At 43.5% G+C, this 18,549-nt stretch overlaps 1 protein-coding gene across 7 annotated transcripts; it reads right to left on the reverse strand.

Moving 5' to 3' along the window:
• Positions 1-941: 941 nt before the first annotated feature.
• Positions 942-17,463, reverse strand: LDAF1 (lipid droplet assembly factor 1). 7 transcript variants are annotated; one of them, XR_015154652.1, is made up of 6 exons: positions 17,352-17,463; positions 14,241-14,437; positions 5,633-5,801; positions 4,166-4,294; positions 3,136-3,274; positions 942-1,849 (listed from the first exon to the last, which is right to left on the reverse strand). XR_015154652.1 is itself a non-coding variant. In XM_086375434.1 (5 exons), the coding sequence occupies exons 2-5, from the start codon at positions 14,334-14,336 to the stop codon at positions 1,768-1,770; spliced, it is 486 nt and encodes a 161-aa protein (XP_086231560.1). In that variant the 5' UTR covers positions 14,337-14,437; positions 17,352-17,463; the 3' UTR covers positions 942-1,767. The 7 variants fall into 7 exon arrangements, 6 of the variants coding, with proteins under 6 accessions (XP_086231560.1, XP_086231565.1, XP_086231563.1 ...); XM_086375434.1 differs by lacking the exon at positions 4,166-4,294; XM_086375439.1 differs by lacking the exons at positions 3,136-3,274; positions 4,166-4,294.
• Positions 17,464-18,549: the final 1,086 nt, after the last annotated feature.

Below are 18,549 nucleotides of genomic sequence, written 5' to 3' on the forward strand. Positions count from 1 at the left end.
GAAAGTAAACTTCAGGAGGCCAAGGGCCTTTTTGCTCTTCATTTCTGAAGCTCAGAACCCAGCAGGGTATTTAGTTTAGACAGCTAGTAGCAGACAGTTGCATGTAAGTAAGAAACATTCAATAAACGGTAACTGTTAATATCATACTCCCATATATTGGCAGGGATATGCAGTTCTTGTTCTCTAATAGAGTTGAAGTCACCTTTAGGGACAGGTGTGGCTGACTGTCATGGGATACAGAAAAGTACCAAATTAATTAAGGGCTTCATGTTCTCCTGAATCAAATAGCAAGTATTTGCTTCTGTCTATCCTTTTTCCTTTGGGGTCAGATCGTCTTCCCATCTCTAATACCCTATCACTCCCACCTATGCAGAGTCAGAGGGGGCTTATCCACTCCCTCTCCTAGTTCTTGAATGCACATATGTCCTTGCCCTGATCCATCAGCATATTCCATCCCCTACCTTCCCCCACACTTGGTTTGGGGTTGCCCACGTGACCCAAGTCTGTCCAATCAGAGCCAAACTCAGAAAATCTGAATGTACTATTGGAAAAGAGCAGCCTCTTTGCCCAATACAGAGTGCTAACTATGAGGCTGATATAAAATTAGAGCTGCCGGGACCTCCACATGGGGACAGACTGTGTAAAAGTCATTTAGACTGAGAAAAGTGGTGCTGAGAGATGAAGAGAGATAGATGTTTAATGACATCACTTAAGCCCTGGATCCAGCAGTGTCTAAAGACCCACCTCTTGGCATTTTATTTCAGTGAAATGAATCTCTTCCCCCTCTACTTCCATTTTTTAAAGCCATTTTGAGTTGAGTGTCTACTACTAGCAACTAGAAAAGCCTTATTACCCAGGATCTGCCATTAAATTGACACAGAAGGAATGAATGGGTATGATGTCTAGAGAGAATTCTGAAATAAAGAGTAAAGAAAAAAAGCTCATCTAAATAAATATTTATTTAATAAAGTACCATAGCAAATAAACTACTTAAGTAGAAACCCCAAAGGATTAAAAAAATTTTTGTAGTTGTTTAGCATTTGCATAGGACTTTTTGAAGAAATGGCTTAACAAGACAACTTCCTTAATACAATACAAAAGTGTCAAGTGCAAATATTTTAAAGAGTAACATCACTGAACAGTATTCAATGGTGGAAACGATACCTTTAGCCTTAGAAAAAAAGCTCTTGGCCAAAAGGATAAGATTGGACTCTATTTTCTAACTTTGTCTGAGAGGCCATTATTCCCAAATGCTATTTATATTTCTGATAAGAGGCTCATAAGACAGAAGAGCTCGTTCTGTTTTGGATTTCCTCCCCCTACCTTTTTTTTCAAATGGGTGAAGAAATAAGCAGCTCTCATTAAAAAGAAATAAAAAGTAAAAACAATCTATGGTTACCCAAACTGGACTTCAGATACAAGATCTGAGCCTTTGGGAATCAGGTCACTGGCCTGTAGAGGCTCAGAACCTTGCCAAGGTCAGGTCTGCATCTCTGGGGAGGCGATGAGAGGATCGAAGAGCCACCAAGTCAATGGGATTCTTTGCTGATTCTACTTGTGAAGGTGGGTCAGCTAATGGAACTGACCCAGAGCAGCAAGATCTCCAAAACCGTCTACTGTAGGACCCAACAAATAAGTGAAAAAGCTAAAGGATACCTCCAGGAAGTGTTTAACTATCCAGTCCCTTCTAAGTCATAATCCTAAGGGGCAAAGATCCAACAATATTCCAGAGGTGTTTGAATAAAACCTTTGGTTCCATTCAGCTGGTCATTCCTGGTAGACCCCCTCTACGTGTGCAGACTTCACAGCCAGCGGACAGTCACCACTGGAGTTGTGTTGCGGCAACAGCCTGTTTGGTAACAAGAGGAAATGATTAGTTCTAAGGCCTCTTTAAAGAGCAATGTTGAGTGTACACGACTGAATAAATGACATTCTTTGTTGGTTTATTTTTGGCCACTTCTTGCAACCACACCAGATTTGGGGCTACACTAACTTTACAGATAAGGAAATTAGGGACACCAGAGGTTAAAATGCCTGAGTTAGGGGTAAAGGTTATGATCCTTTTCCCTGTTGTAGTTTGGATATTACATTTTCTCCAATTACTGTTTGTGTCCTTACAACAATCCAGTGAGAGAGGCAGAGCAAGGAGTAGCCCTGTTTAACCCATGAAAGAAAACTGAGAGCAGAGATGTTGGATAGCTAGTTCAAGACCACACAGCTAAAAAATGGCATAGCTGGGATTCAGACCCCTATCACCAAATCCTAATTAACTATTTCTTTACATCATTAACAGAAGGGAGATGTAGTAGGGGAAGAGAACTAAGTCTGTCTTTTTTCATCCCAGTGATGATAGGTTTCAGAGGAAAGTGAGAGCGGAGGTAACACTATTGATATTGACGTAACTGGCTCCATGGATTCTCTTTGAATTTCAAGTAGCCTTCCTAACACTGATACCGCATGGTGGGGAACTACAGCACACACCAGAGCTTGGCTGACCAACACACATTCTTAAAGCTTTTTTCCTTGTGGGTGTGTACTCCATTTCCCAGCCTCCCTTCCAGTTTAGAATGGCCATCTGCCAAAATTCCAGCCAATGAGGTCATTTGGGGTAAGAAAGGGGGAGGTTCTGGGAAAGATGTCATTTACTTGATAAAAAAGATCATACTCAATTGGTGAGAGAGGACTCATTTATTTCTCCCTTCATCCTGCCTTGAATGTGGTTGGTGGAGCCAGGGCCACAGCAGCTTTCTTGTGGTCATGAGGTGACAGGTCAATGGAGCAACACAGAAAAGCAGAAGGTGCCTGGTACCTTGAGGACACTGGGTTGGCTCTGTGCCAGTACCGAGCTATCGCCAGCTTTTTGCTATGCAATAAAAATAAATTCCTATTTGTTTAAGCTAGTATCTATTTAGGTTTTTCATTATTTGCCACCAAAGCATTACTACCTTACTACCTGATAATTAAAAAAAAAAAAAAAATTGAGAAGGAAACCTCACTTCTCCATAAGAAGAGAGGTGAGGATACTAGGCACCTCCTAGCTTTGGAGACTGAGTGTGATGTGACCAGGGTTAGGGTGTTATTTGTGGAAATCTACCCAAATGGTAAAGATTGATTATTGCACTGACATGCACTTACCTGAGAGAAAACCAGTAGTTGATGAGGCTGGAGATTACCATGTAGGACACCATGATTGTCCCTGACATGACGAGTGACACAAAGCCCAAGCCACAGAGGACACAGAGCAGTGCGAGGCCGCCCACAGAGATGACCAGTCCTAGAGGAGGGTGTGTCAAAAGAATCATCCATCTAAAACAGACTGAAGATGCCAAACCCCGTACCAATGGGTTTAAAACAAGTTAATCCAGAAAGGTCCATCTAGACAAGGCTATGGTTTTCCCCATGGTCATGTATGGATGTGAGAGTTGGGCTATAAAGAAAGCTGAGCGCAGAAGAATTGATGCTTTTGGACTGTGGTGTTGGAAAAGACTCTTGAGAGTCCTTTGGACTGCAAGGAGATCCAACCAGTCCATTCTGAAGGAGATCAGTCCTGGGTGTTCATTGGAAGGACTGATGTTGAAGCTGAAACTCCAATACTTTGGCCACCTAATGCAAAGAGCTCACTCATTGGAAAAGACCCTGATGCTGGGAAACATTGAGGGCAGGAGGAGAAGGGGACAACAGAGGATGAGATGGTTGGATGGCATCACCGACTCAATGGACATGAGTTTGGGTAGACTCCGGGAGTTGGTAATGGACAGGGAGACCTGGCATGCTGCAGTTCATGGGGTCGCAAAGAGCTGGACACAACTGAGTGACTGAACTGAACTGAACTGAAGTGAGGAGATTTCCCATAAAAATCCAGACTTCTGGCATTGCTTAAAAAAGGAGGCAATCTCAATACCCACATAAGCATTGTTGCATGGCACCAATTGACTGGCCTTCCAGTTTCCTCCAGGCCCCACTGTACCCAACTGTATCATTCTTGGACTGCTTTGCTCACTTCTGCTATCTGCCTTGCCCATGGGTATTTGAATTTGAAACCCCCTCACCCTCAAGTGGCTCAGACAGTAAAGTGTCTGTCTGCAATGCAGGAGACCCGGGTTCAGTTCCTGGGTTGGGAAGATCCCCTGGAGAAGGAAATGGCAGCCCACTCCAGTATTCTTGCCTGGAAAATCCCATGGACCGCACAGCCTGGTAGGTTACCGTCCATGGGGTCACAAAGAGTCGGACATGACTGAGCGACTTCACTTTCACTTCACTCTCAACGTCAGGGATGGACTCCCAGTAGAATCCTCTAGAAGGAGTTAGCCAAGGCAGTAATAAGGGTGGTAAATTATGTCCAATGTTTCAAAGTGCCTAACAAATACTATAATTCGCACTTACCTGCAACCTATGGAAATAAAGGCTATGCAGGCTAAATAAAGTAAAATCTAAACATAACTTTTGATTACATCTTTTACAACCCCACCTGGCAACCATTATGCAGTAACTGTAAGGTCTGAATGATCATTTTACCTATCATTATTTTAATGGGAATATTAATGAGTTAGCATCTAAGTGCAGAGCAAATACATTTTTATAATACAGGATATATGGGGGAAAATAGTAAAAGGTACTACAGAGAGAGCATGGCTTTTTATAGTTGACATGATTGAGTTTGAGCCTAGTTAAGGATTTATAGTGTGAGTTCCTGGGCTTCCTTAGAGTTCTAGTTTCACTCATCTGTAAAAGGAATATAATAACTTCCTCTAAGTGATGGCATGACAATAACCATCACACACGTGACAGTCTGTGGTATTTTCTGTCTGCTCAGCACACTTCCTCTTGCCTCCCTCATAGCCAAATTTCCCCTTCCAATGTAGAATTAATAACATGGCAAATGCTGCATGGCAGACCTCCTTCCCCTTGCCTCACAAGTGCTCAAATTGCCCACCTGGTACTCCACAGTGACAGTTTCAGGGATGGACCATGGAAAGGAAGGAAAGTAGAGAAAGTAAACAGGTGTGCTGCCTTTTCAATAAAGATTCACAAAATCCTAGATCAGTATTTTTCAAAGGATGGCTAACCACCACAAAGAAATGGCAAACATCTCTTTGTGGATTGTGATCTGGTTTGAAAAGGCAAACTGAGCCAATCAGATTTACTTTCTCAGTAATTTTAACTTAGCAACCCAGGGAGAAGCTGACAACAGGCAGTGGGACTTCGGGAGGAAAGGTGAAGGAGACCCTCAATACACAGCAAGGCACCTGGCATGCAACAGATGCTCAATAACTGTTGAGTGAATGGCTTCTCTGTTTAATGGCAACAGTTAGCATTCATGGAGAAGCTACTCTGTGTCAAGGACCGTGCTAAGTACTTTACAGAACTGTAGGTTTCAATCCTCACAATTCTCTGAGACAGTAGTATTACATCCCTATCTTACATATGAGGAATTTGAGGCTCAGAGAGAGTTAACAACATGTCTAAAATCACGCTGGGGGAGGTGGGATTCTAACAGACTCCAGAGTCCATGTTTTAACTACTCTGACAAGCTGCCTTGGTTGATGTGACTTTGACAAGAACAGCAACATTTGACAGCAATGGCAGGTGTCCTGAGTCATTTTCTAAGAGGGTGAGTAACTGAGTAGGATACCTTCCAGTAATATGACTCCCACAAAAGCAGCCAGGGAGGTAAGCACCACGAGGAGCAGGAAGAAACCGACAGGAACGGCTGACAAAGCAACAAATACCAGCAAGGTGAGGGTCAGGAAAGGATGCCGGTCCAGGTACTGACCCACTGGAGACTTCATAAAGGAAACCACCTGTGGACAAAGCAGAAGAGCGGGTGTGAAAGCCATGTCTGACCAGGTTGATGAATTTGCCTGAGCTGCAGGAAGTATAAGCCAAGGTCATAAGGGTGGAAGGCCCGCTGGTAAGAAGTCAACAATAATAATCCTCCCAAGACATGAGTTGCCCCAGCAACAACTTAAGGCAGCTGGGACAGGACAGGACAGGGGTAAGTTTGAGGACCCACCCAACCTCAAGTCTTGTGAAAGAAGGAAAGACCCAGGCACTATGCTCTACTGCTTCACACACACCCTCTCGGAAGACATGCTCAGCATGTGCTCTGATGTGGTGGCTCAGATGGTAAAGAATCTGCCCTTGATGCAGGGAGACGGGGGTTTGATCCCTGGGTTGGGAAGATCCCCTGGAGAAGGGAATGGCAACCCACTCCAGTATTCCTGCCTGGTGAATGCCATGGACAGAGGAACCTGGAGGGCTACAGTCCATGGGGTTGCAAAGAGTCGGACGACTGAGTGACTAACACTTCACTTCAACATATGTACAAATGGCTGCTTACCTCACAGCTGAGGCTACTGAGGGAGGTTAAGTCCTGGCTACTTGGCATCACCTGGGAGCTTGTTTCCTGGGTTCTTTTTTTTTTGGGGGGGGGGAGGGTCTTTAATGAATTTGTTACAATATTGCTTCTGTTTTATTTATTTAGTTTGGCCAGGAGGCATGTGGGATCTTAGCCCCCTACCCAGGGATCAAACCCACACCTGCATTGGAAGGTGAAGTCTTAACCACTGGACTGACAGGGAAGTTCCTGGAAGCTTGTTAGAAATGCAGCATCTTGGGCCCCGATCCAGATGTGACAAATCAGGTTCTGTTTTTTAACAAGAGCACCAGGTGATCTGTACACACATTAAAGTTTGAGAAACAGTGGGGATGAAATGACTCACGTAGAGTCACATGGCTTCCAAGTGGCAAAATCTAGGCATTCAAAGCTAAATCTTTCATTCTGGATGTCACGTTTGCAATGGCTGCCATTTCATTAGGAGAAAATGTTATGTCATCAACCTGATAGCAGTCAGGCCACAGCCTGATGACTGCTGAGAGCTTATGCTGTGTTAATAGGTAGGTTATCTTCCTCCACTAGGCAAAACGGTTTCTGGAGCTGGCTCAGCGCGGGAAGGCTGCTTTAATACAAAGCAGGCCCTCGGTATCTGTCTTACTGTATCTCACTGTTCGCTGAACCCATGGTAGGCAAGGAGACAGCGGGGAAGCTGGGAGAAAACTCGAAGAGCCGTAGGAACTGCAGACACGTTTCTCTCTCCAGGCTGGCACAGGAGCCATTGTAGCAGATATAGCATAACATAACCACAACACATCATAACACACACCCCAATACAACACAACACAGCACAGCCTCAAGGGCTTGCCAGGTGGAGCTTAAATATGATTAGAGAACAAAAGTAGCCCATGGCCAAGCAAGTACCTTGTGAGGCACATGCGCAGTGCTATAAGTGATCTCAGCTGTTAGATAATCATTTACAAAATATGGGGCAAGAGCGAGAGCACACGGGCGAGACAGCCTGACCACGCCATCTCAGCTAATCTGCTCTCTCCTTACAGCACTCGCACAAGGAAAGGCTTCCCTCATCTTCTTAGGCTCCATGCCCTCTCTCTCCTCAGTGCTGGCATGCTAGTTCCCATTCCCTTGAAGCCTCCATCATTCCGGAACTCTTCCCCATCAAACATGGTCCTTCCTTTGGGCCGTGTAGGCCGGCAGGTAAATTGAAGATATAATTTAAGCTACAGTGATCATGGGTGCCACTAATCAAAACACATGCTCCTAAATGACTTGTTCACCCAAGTGATTCAAATGCAGAAGTTGGAGGCAAGCTGGAAGGCATGAGGGTTCTATAGTTCAAGTTGATGACGAAAAAGCACAGGACTCACTCCGTTTAACTAGAAAAGGCTGTTTTAAGAAGCCACAGCTGTCGGTCTTGGGGCTTCAGTATTGACAAACTTTACTTCCTGCCCGGCCACAAAATGGCATAATATACACTGGCTACACCGCCTCCAGCTACTCCTTTCTGACAAAAGCTATCTAAGACTTTGCTATTCAGCTTCTCTTGTCAGAGAATCTGCCTCTGAGCTAGAAATACCCAGTGTGGATACTCCAGCATCAGAACTCAGTGAGATCTTCTGGTTAGGGCTGTTAGAGGTGAGACAGAGGCAGAGGGGTCGTGGGAGTGGGGCTAGTCCTTCGAGCTGCCCCAGATCTTGGTTGCCTTCCAGCTCTAATCCACAGACACCGAGTAAACCCCTAGAAGTCATCTGGCAGAATAAACTGTTCTCTCTGATCCTCATAAACAAAAGACCCAGCAATCACAGTGGGGAGGAGCAGATGAGGCTGGAACACCAGAATTCCAGGCTTAGGACTTCATACCCAGACTTTCCAGTACAGTAGCCACATGTGGCCCTGAGCACCTGATACATGGCTAGTGTGACCAATAAACTAGATTTTGAATCTAAATTTAAAAATTGCTACTTGATTCAGTCATTGAAAAAAGTTAATTATATTTCAAACGAGTTGGGTATGTTTCAAATAGTTTTTCAATTATAAATTTTATGAAATTTGAATAGAGACCAAGTATTTCCAATGGAAAATTAGCATGTGAATTGAGAGGTGCACTGAGTGTATTTAAAAAAGAATGCTTCATGACCTAGAAGGGTGAGATGAGGGGAGGTGAGGGAGGGAAGGCATACACACATATATATATGTGTATATATATATACATAATTATGACCGATTTGCATTGCTGTATGGCAGAAACACAAACTTGTAAGGCAGTTTTCCACCAATTAAAAAATAAAAATTTTTTTAAAAATAAGATATCTCACCAATGCTTTTTTAATATTGATTATATGTTGAAATTATATTGTGTATATATTGGGTTATATAAAATATATTATTAAAAATTAATTTTACACAGTTCTTTTTATGTTTCTTAATATGACTACTTGAAAATGTTAAACTATATATGTGGCTCACATCCTATTTATATTGGAAAGTGCTCACTCAAACTTTATCTAGAAAAAAATAAGAAGCAAACTGCTGGCTTTTGGGCAAGACTGTCATACAACCAAAGGGATAATTTTGTTGACTAATGTAAACATTTTAATATTTTTATTGGCATATAACTGCTTTACAATGTTGTGCTAGTTTCCACTGTACAACAACATGAATCAGCCATAAGTATACAAATATCCAGTCCCTCTTGAGCCTCCTTCCCACTCTTCCATCCCACTCCTCCAGGTCATCACAGAGCACTGAGCTGAGCTTCCTGTGCTACAGAGCAGCTTCCCACTAGCTATTTTACACATGGTAGCATATATATCCAACATGATTTTACACGTCATAGCATATAGATCCAACCAGTCCATCCTAAAGGAAATGAGTCCAGAATATTGATTGGAAGGACTGATGTTGAAGATGAAACTCCAACACTTTGGCCACCTGATGCAAAGAACTGACTCACTGAAAAAGACCCTGATGCTGGGAAAGATTGAGGGCAGGAGGAGAAGGGGACGACAGAGGATGAGATGGTTGGATGGCATCACGGATGCAATGGACGTGAGTTTGAGTAGGCTCCGGGAGTTGGTGATGGACAGGGAAGACTTGCGTGCTGCAGTCCATGGGGTCGCTAAGAGTCGGACACGACTGAGTGACTGAACTGACTGAGCATATACATGTCAATGCTACTCTCTCAGTTTGTCTCTCTCTCCCCTTCCCCCATGTCCATGTCCATTCTCTATGTCTGCATCTCTATCCCTGCCCTGCAAACAAGTTCATATGCACCATTTTTTTAGATTCAAAGGAATAATTTTTTAAAAAAGATGAACCTGGTAGTCCTGTGGAAAAGGCAACAAGGAAGATTTGCAGGGAAACTAGCAAGGGAGAATAATGGCCAAAACTAGGTTGATGGCAGAGGAGGAGGAGATGCTGTACGAAAGAGGAATGAAGAATGAAAAATCAACAGGACCGTCTGGCATGGGGATCCAAGAGGAGAAATGCAGGAAAGGACTACTTACAGTCCTTAAAGAAATCTAATTTTTTCTTAACCTCTTCTAAATCTGGGGCCTACAACCAAAAAATATAAAGTCATTCAGATATGCAGAGAGACCAATTTGAGATGCACACAATTAAGTCCAGCAATCGTCTTCCCTTAAGGAGGATGGCCCTGCTCTGACAGTCTGTCCCAGAAGGGGAAGATATGATTCAGTTATGCCTAATAATAATAGAGAATATTCATTAAATACTCAAGTGCCAAGTACTATTTTAAGGACTTTCAATAAACTCCCTATTTCTGTCTACAATGCTACGAGATAGGTAACAAGGGAAAATTTAACATTACTTAAATTTGGGAATTAGAATATAGCCATTAACTTTTCATTCTTCCAGGCAACAGAGGGTGATACAATGGAAGGACAGAAAGTAGGAGAGCTTATCACTCAGGAACACTTTCCATCCCTACCCTGAAATAGATCCAGGTATTCTAATCAAGATTTTACAGGCATGGTGCAGTGCTGAATAACCCAGGAATGCAAAGTTGGAACAGACTGGCACCATTAAGTGCCAGACTCTGTGCTAAGGCCTTCTCAAATAGCATCTGAGATCATCCTCACAACAAATCTATGAGCCTGGCATTGCTTATTTTAGAGAAGATGAGATAGTCAGTGAGTCCGAGCAACTAGCCCAAGGTCGGACAAAGATGACTTATTTTAAAATGCACACATGAGTATGGGAGGTTCCAAAGTAGGGACAACGTGGCCAGTGTTTAAGGACATAAAGCCTCCACCTGGAACTATTTAGAAGACAGGCTAATTCGCTGGTCCGAGAATGAAAAAAAATAATCAGTATCCACTGTCCTTTGCTACCAGAAGGGCTCTGGAGGGCAGAGGGATCAAGATCATTTAAAATCACTGGTAATGACAAATCCAAGGTTCTATGTGATAGTTTCTTCTAGATTATGGTCCTATAATTCAGGATTGGGACCCAGATGCAAAGGAGGTCATTCAAAAACATCCTTTGTGGAAGGAAAGGGCCAGCATGAGAGCAAAACTATTTTGTCACAGGTAATCCACATGGAGATATCACTGACAGGGCGGGGTTGGGGAGCAGTATCTGCCCAGCCCATTCTCGCTCTCTCTTCCCTCCTCTCTGGAAACTGCCCCCTCCCACACCAGGGGTATACCCCTGAAGCCATGTTTATACCCATGAAATGAAAAGTCCCAGCCCAGCTGCCATCTCCCTGGTTACAGGTGACTTGGTCAAGCAGATTCTTGCTCCTAGGAATCAAGCACTCTCAAGATGAAGTCCCACAGAGGGCTTCAGCTGGGAACTGGAGGAAACATGGGGAGTTAAAGGTACTGTCTTGGGCAAGTGTGTCTGCCCAAGTGAAGAGAACAGCAAAGGAAGCCAGGCTGCAGAGAGAGAAGAATGAAGCTGATATACAAGGAAAAGTTATAATGAGGTACCGTTCAAGAGAGGGTATTGAGAGTTACCTCTGACCCCAGTGACCTGCCTGACCATTTTAACCCCTCCTGAGGCTCCGCCCTGCTATTTCTTGCCTTTGGCTTCTGCGACAGCCTTACATTTCCCCAAAGTTCTGGCAGGTTCCACTGTTTGTTTGTTTAAGCTATTTTGGGCAGGTTTCTGACTCTGTCAGCCTAAAAGTAAGACATTAAGACTTTATGTTCGAGAGGTTTCCTAAAAGAAATGATGGAGTTGTTTCACAAACACTCAATCTGGAAACCATCTATTCTTATCTGGAACTCAAAGGGCTTATGAACTCTAAGGATATAAATTACTTAGGACAAAGAAATCACCTAAATATCATTGAAGCAAGGGGATGACTATGTAAATTATGGTATATCAATCTGAGGGAAGTTTCTACTACCAAAAAAAGCAATTGGTAGGAAGACCTATGCTTCAATCTAGAAAAAACACCAATATACAATATCAAACAAAAATATAGAACTACATCTGCCATAATTAAAAATACTGTATCTAAAAATTACATACTGAAGAGGCCTAATAATAACAAAAACAACAATGATAATACCACGACTGGATTTATCAGTGATGGGTTTACAGGTGATTCCCCTTCCTTCGTCTGCCAATATTACTTAATTTAGTAAACACAATTAATACTAATTAATTCAATTAGTATAATTTAAACATTTAACAGAAAGTACTCTACCTCAGGACTATCTGAAGAACATCAAGGCTGAGCTAACTGATGACCCATCCCTCATCCTGGGAGTCGACAGCCCTGGAAGTTATCTAGTCCAAACCGACTCCACTGACTATGGCTGAGGATCTAATGTGAAAAAACGAAGAAATGTCAAGAAGTCAGAGTTCATATGCTTTGAAATGCCTACCTTAGAAGGTAGATGTGAATATTAAATAAGTTAAGACATGCCAAGTGCCTAGTACAGTGCCTGGCATATAGTAAGTGCTCAACCACGGTTAATTAATGTACAGTCAATTCCTACTGTTTGCAGAATCCTTATCTGTGAACTTGCCTACTCACTAAAATTGATTTGTAACCCCCAAATCAACACTTTAAGGTGCTTTCATGGGCATGCATACAGCAGTGGAAACCATGAACCACCTGAGGCATATGCTCCCATCTGAGGTCAAACTAGGTTAACACTGGCTTCTTGTTTCAGCTCTTTATACAACTGTCCTTTCCATGGTATATTTACTGCCACCTCTTTCTGCATTTTTATGGGTTTCTTTTGTTGGTGGTGGTGATTTTCCCATTTAAAACGTGTAGCAGTACTAGCTTGTATTCCTAGGAATAAGAAGGCTGTGATGTACCTTATAGAGAAAATGCAAATACCAGACAAACTTCATTCAGGCAAGAGATACAGCTGCCTATATAGTATAGGCTGTTGGCCTGGAGTTCAATCTTAATAAATCAACAGTATGTATAGGATAAAGGTGCCTTTAAACAAAGACACACAAAACAGGCTATGGTTTTATTGGCTGATGAAAATGTTGGCACCAGAAGTTTGCCAGAACCTATTTCCCATTTGAGCAATGGTTCAACCAGTCTGTGAGATGCAACTGGAATGGTGCAATGCCTGAGGTGAGTCAACAAAACCAACACAGATAATGAGAATCAACTGAAAATGTAGATGAATATGAGCACATTTCTCACTAACATTAGTAATAAGAATCTCAGCCTGCTGACTAGAAAGTTACTTGTCTCATCTAAAAATAGCTTGCTAAATGCACAGAGTGCCAGAGGCATTTTGGGATGAGTTCAGAAAAGATCCCTATAGAGTATACTGCTCTAGACTACAAAAGCGTGGGTCCTCAAAGAGATCCTAGTGGAACTGTGGCATCGAATACAAAAATCAGATAATCAACCAGCTCACTTTGTTACATACATATATGTATTTTATGGGTATATTGCATAGAAAAAAGTCTAGAAGGACATTCAACAAAATGTTAATAATATTATCTCTGAGAGCTGTTTTTTTCCCCTGAAAAAATACTGAAAGACATATGGAAGAAAACAATAGATATAAAAGTTCAAGAAACCAAAATATACTGTCTCAAGTCTCACTGCCATTGAACGGCTACTGAACACTTGTTAAGTAGCTAGTTCAAATGGAACTAGCTACTAGTAAAATACACACTGATTTCAAAGACTTAGTATAAAAAGAATATAAAACATCTCAATAACTTTTACCATTAATATTTTTATAATGATTACATGTTAAAATGATATATTTTAGATATATCAGGTTTAGTAAAATAACTATTAAGATTAATTTCACCTAATTTTTTTTACTTTTAAAATGTGGCTACTAGATAATTTTAAGTTACATATGTGTTCTATGTCATATTTACATTGGACACTGGGTTTCTAGTGAAACACTGGACTCTAGTAGTCTCTCATTTTTAGGGTAACAGGTCAAAATTATAACAAAACAAAAGGATGGTATCTGTGGCACAGACTGAGAGTTGCCTCTGCTGCTGCTGCTAAGTCACTTCAGTCATGTCCGACTCTGTGTGACCCCATAGACACTCTCCAACTAAAGAATCACACTTGCTACAAGGGATGATCAGAAAACTAAATTCTGGTCTGTGAGATGCAACTGGAAGTTTGTGTATGTGTGACTTTTAGGAAGTCTCCTTAAATTGGAGGTGGCTTGCAAGTCTTTTTCTCCCCACAACATCTTACTGCCTCAAATGTGGATTCAATGGCTGATACTCTAGCAGTCATCTTGGTCAGTGAGTTTGAAGGTCACAACTTAAACATGACATGGTGGTGAGTTAGAAAGATTCTGACCTATCTCCAAATTTCTCCTACTTAAGGGAGAAATAATTTTCTATGGTGTTAAGCTAGTGTTATTTTGGAATTTTCCATTATGTGCTCTGATTAGAAACTGACCTTTGAGTTATTCTGGACAGATGCTATCAGCAAAGACAGCTTCCTCTGCAGCTCCTGCAAGTCCTTTGAAGTACTCGGGGGCTCCTCTTTCGCCATCCTGAAACCCACTTCAGTCTCTTTAAGGATTAATTCTACCAGGAAGCTCTTCAATGCAGGGCACAGTCAAATCTCTCATGTCACCTTGTCTCTTGTTGTCACTGGAGGAAATGAAAAGTATCTTAAACCATTAGTGGTCTTCACTCAATTGACCCAACGAGGGCTTCTACTGTCCTCACACACTGATGATGGGCATAAAGATGAAGGGTAACTGGGCAATATCCATCAAAATATCAAATTGTACAAACCTTGACCCAAAAATTTATTTTCCAGGAACCTGAAGGAAGCAATCAGTCATATCAAAACATGCCAAAAGGATGTGCGATTTTATCTGTTTACAATACATACTTAATAGTAAAACAACAGGAAGAAGTTGTCTACTGATAAGAACTAGGTTGCTGCTGTTGCTGCTGCTAAATCGCTTCAGTCGTGTCCGACTCTGTGCAACCCCATACATAGTAGTCCACCAGGCTCCCCCGTCCCTGGGATTCTCCAGGCAAGAACACTGGAGTGGGTTGCCATTTCTTTCTCCAATGCATGAAAGTGAAAAGTGAAAGTGAAGTCGCTCAGTCATGTCCGACCCTTAGCGACCCCATGGACTGCGGCCTACCAGGCTCCTCCATCCATGGGAGTTTCCAGGCTAAATAATGATAAATTCATACAATGGAGTACTGTATAGCCATTAAGATGATGTTGATATTTATTTAATGAAAATATATCTATGATGTGAAAAAATTATAAAATACCGATTGTTACATATTTTATGTATATATCCATAATATAAAATACATATATCCACAGTAAAATAAAAGATCTAGATGCACATATAACAAAATGTTAATGGTATTATCTCTGAGAGCTTAGGTTTTTTAGCCTGATAAAATGCTGAAAAGAATACGGAAGAAAGTAAGGCTGAAGACACTATTTCCAGTCCCACTGCCTTTTTTTTTTTGCCAGAAAGCCTTCTCAAACATATGACAGTGGCCAATTTCTTTATTTACTACCCACACTAAATAGGTTGGCTCCCAATTACATTGTGCCATAAATTACTCTCTATTTACTTGTAAGTCTCATTTCCATAACAAGAGAGGGACAAACTTTGCCACAATTATACTCTGTGACTCAATGGCCTGGAATTTCCAGGACTGTCCCAATAATAAAAGCTGTTTGTTAAATTATATATCTATCTTTTAAACCCTTTTTAATTTTTATATAAACAAATACATTGTTATTTTATATTTTCCAGAACAACACTGTAAGGCTGGGCTGGACACAGAGATATCTTTTCCATTATTCCTTACAACTTATCTCCTGACCTATAGCACAAATGCTAAAAGATTCTAATACAGTGGACAAAATTAACTGAGAGATGTTCATATTTATTTACCATACTCAACATTCCACGTGGTAATTATGTGAGATGGGAAGTGATGATGGTGGTTTAATCGCTAAGTCATGTGGCATGTGGAATCTTGGGACCCCATGGACTTGGGCTCCCTGCCAGGCTTTTCTGTCCATGGGATTTCCCAGGCAAGAATAGTGGAGTTCTTCTCCAGGGGATCTTCCTAACCTAGGGAGGGAACCCTCATCTCCCACATTGTAGGCAGATTCTTCGCCACTGAGCCACCAGGGATGACGCATCTTCTAATATCTATCGGGTCTATTGTTGTTATTTAGTCGCTAAGTCATGTCCGATTCTTTGCGACCCCATGGACTGCAGCCCACCAGGCTCCTCTGTCCATGGGATTCTCCAGGCAAGAAGACTGGAGTGGGTTGCCATTTCCTTCTCCATTAGGGTCTAGTAGCAAATTAAAGCACATTTTTAATCACCCAGCTAGAGACTGTCTGCTACAATCCCTTTTGTGAAACAGGAATCCTCTGGACTGGACAGGACTAGATCCTTCATCCCTATATTCTGTCTCTGAAGCTGCAGCTGGCACAGATTAGAATTGGCCATGTTCCCAGCACTCAACTCCCCTAATCTCAAATCTGCAACGGGCAGGAACAAGCCCAGCTCCCGTCACTGGTTCCCAGGGCCTTGGAAACCCAGGGGCCATCCGGACCGGTTTGGGAAGTTCAACGTGGATAGCGTGGGTAGAAAGCCATCGGCCACAGCTGGCCACCCATCCCCAGCCCCCCTAGTCACTCACTCCTCGGAGGGGCCTCCTTAAGCAAAGACAGGTCTCAGGAGGAGGGAAGGGGGCAACCCATTAATCCGACGCAGCGCACAGTTCCCGCCTCTGCCTTCTCCGGGCCTTCCGGGCTGAGCCAGGAAAACACAAGCCAACCCGCCCTTTCCCTTCCACGGCCCACCCGCTAAAAGCCCCCCTCTCTTCCTCGCCCGCCCCTCCCGGGACAAACGGAAACCCTGAACGTTCCAGCCGGGATGGAGAGAAGTGGCACCGAGTACCCCGTCATTAATTTGGGGAGGAAAATCCACCTTTGGTACACCCTGCAGTGACGGGGCAGGGGGACCCCGTAGGGATGAGGGCATCCGTTTTGATGATTCCTAAAGAGGAGGTGTGGAGACTTCCCAACCGGGTTTCCCAAGAAAGGGAAGGGCCTTCAGGGTGGGATAGGGGTGGCAACCCTTTACCGAAAGCAGTAGCAGGTGTAGGAGTGTGTGTGTGTGTTGTGTGTGTCGCAGGGGCTGGGGAGGGATGAGACCTCCCTTAGTAGTGGGGGGGGGGGGGGGGGGGGGGGGGGGGGGGGGGTGTGTGTGTGTGTGTGTGTGTGTGTGTGTGTGTGTGTGTGTGTGTGTGTGTGTGTGTGTGTGTGTGTGTGTGTGTGTGTGTGTGTGTGTGTGTGTGTGTGTGTGTGTGTGTGTGTGTGTGTGTGTGTGTGTGTGTGTGTGTGTGTGTGTCTAGCAGCGGCCGGGAAGGATAGGACTCCGTGTGTGTGTGTATGTCACCGACTCCCCTTTCAACCCACCGCCCCCGCGCTCCTCCATTTGTCCAGCCCGGCCCAGGGGTCTAGCCAGCCAGGGCCCTCGGTCCCCCACGCCCCAGTTCTCACCTGGTCCCCGGGGCCGCGGTGCAGGAGGAGCAAAGCAGATCTGACGGAGCCGCGGGGTCGGCGCGTGAGCCTCAGCCCCGGCCTGCGCCCCAGCCAGCCACGCCCCTCCGCCGCGTGGCCCCGCCCCGCTCTTCCCCTTCCTTTCCCCGCCCCTCCCCTTCTCTCGGCTGCACCTCCCTGCCGCTCTCCCAGGGCTGCCTCCTTCAGTATTTTGGAGCTTCCGGGAGAAACCCGAGCGAGGAGCACGTGAGGAAACTAAGGCTCAGAGAGAGTTGACGTTCCTACACTCTTGGCTTGTAGTGAGGGTCATCTCTGAGACAGGTGAACTGGCAGGTATGAATGGGTTTTCACAGGGTCTTAGGGCTTCTGCCTAAATACCCTGAGCTACCTCTTCTGGAAGCATCTCTGGAGCTCAGGACAGACAAGTGATGAGACGGTTCCTTGACTGGAAGGTTTTCACCATTACTTCTCAAATGCAAACATCATGAGCCAATGAGATCCTTAAAAACTGTTAGATTAGTGTCTCCATTTTATACATGAAAACGTCTAATCCAGAGCCAGAACGCATGTTCCCTGACCTGAAATCCAGCCCTATAGCAGTGTTTTTCAAGGGACAGCGCTGTTGACATTTTGGGCAGAAAAGTTCTGTGTTGAGGGGACCGTCCTATGCATTGTAGGATGTTTAACAGCATACCTGACCTCCAACCACTAGTGTTTTCCTTCCCTGCAAACAACCAAAAATGTCACCAAACATCAGCAAATGTTCCCTGCACAGTTGTCTAGGTTGAGAACAACTGCCATAGAACATACTGGTGAAGACAGTGAACCGGGGTGCAACAATGCTAGACTGTGGTCCCAAGTCAGACTCTTACTATGTGACCATGGAAGAGTTACCTCTCTGAGACCACTTCATCTATAAAATGGAGAGAAGGATAGACCTGAGAAATTGGTCCGCTACTGCACAGTTCTCGGGTTCCGTCCATCCGGGGACATGTATTGATCTACTTTCATCTGTGACTTGAGTCAATAGCCACCTGGAAAATAGCTCTTTAAGAAAGAGAAAAGCAATCACAGGGTTGTAGTGAGGACTGGTGAAATAATGGCTGTAAAGAACTTAGCACCTATCAGGAACATGGGAGGAGCCCAGAAATATTTAATGTATCGTGCTTTTTTTTTAACCTATATTTTTTCAAGGTTA

The sequence above is a fragment of the Bos grunniens genome, chromosome 25, assembly GCF_055505025.1.
Source record: "Bos grunniens cultivar Pamir isolate PY7600 chromosome 25, Bosgru_T2T1.0, whole genome shotgun sequence".
In the NCBI taxonomy this organism is placed as follows: domain Eukaryota; kingdom Metazoa; phylum Chordata; class Mammalia; order Artiodactyla; family Bovidae; genus Bos; species Bos grunniens.

Coding starts and splice junctions, on each gene's coding strand:
- LDAF1 (XM_086375434.1), bottom strand. CDS start 14,336: ATGGCGAAAGAGGAGCCCCCGAGTACTTCAAAGGACTTGCAGGAGCTG. Junction 5,802..14,240: donor CTGTCCAGAATAACTCAAAG/GTCAGTTTCTAA, acceptor CTTTGTCCACAG/GTGGTTTCCTTTATGAAGTC. Junction 3,275..5,632: donor GGGAGTCATATTACTGGAAG/GTATCCTACTCA, acceptor ACCCTCCTCTAG/GACTGGTCATCTCTGTGGGC.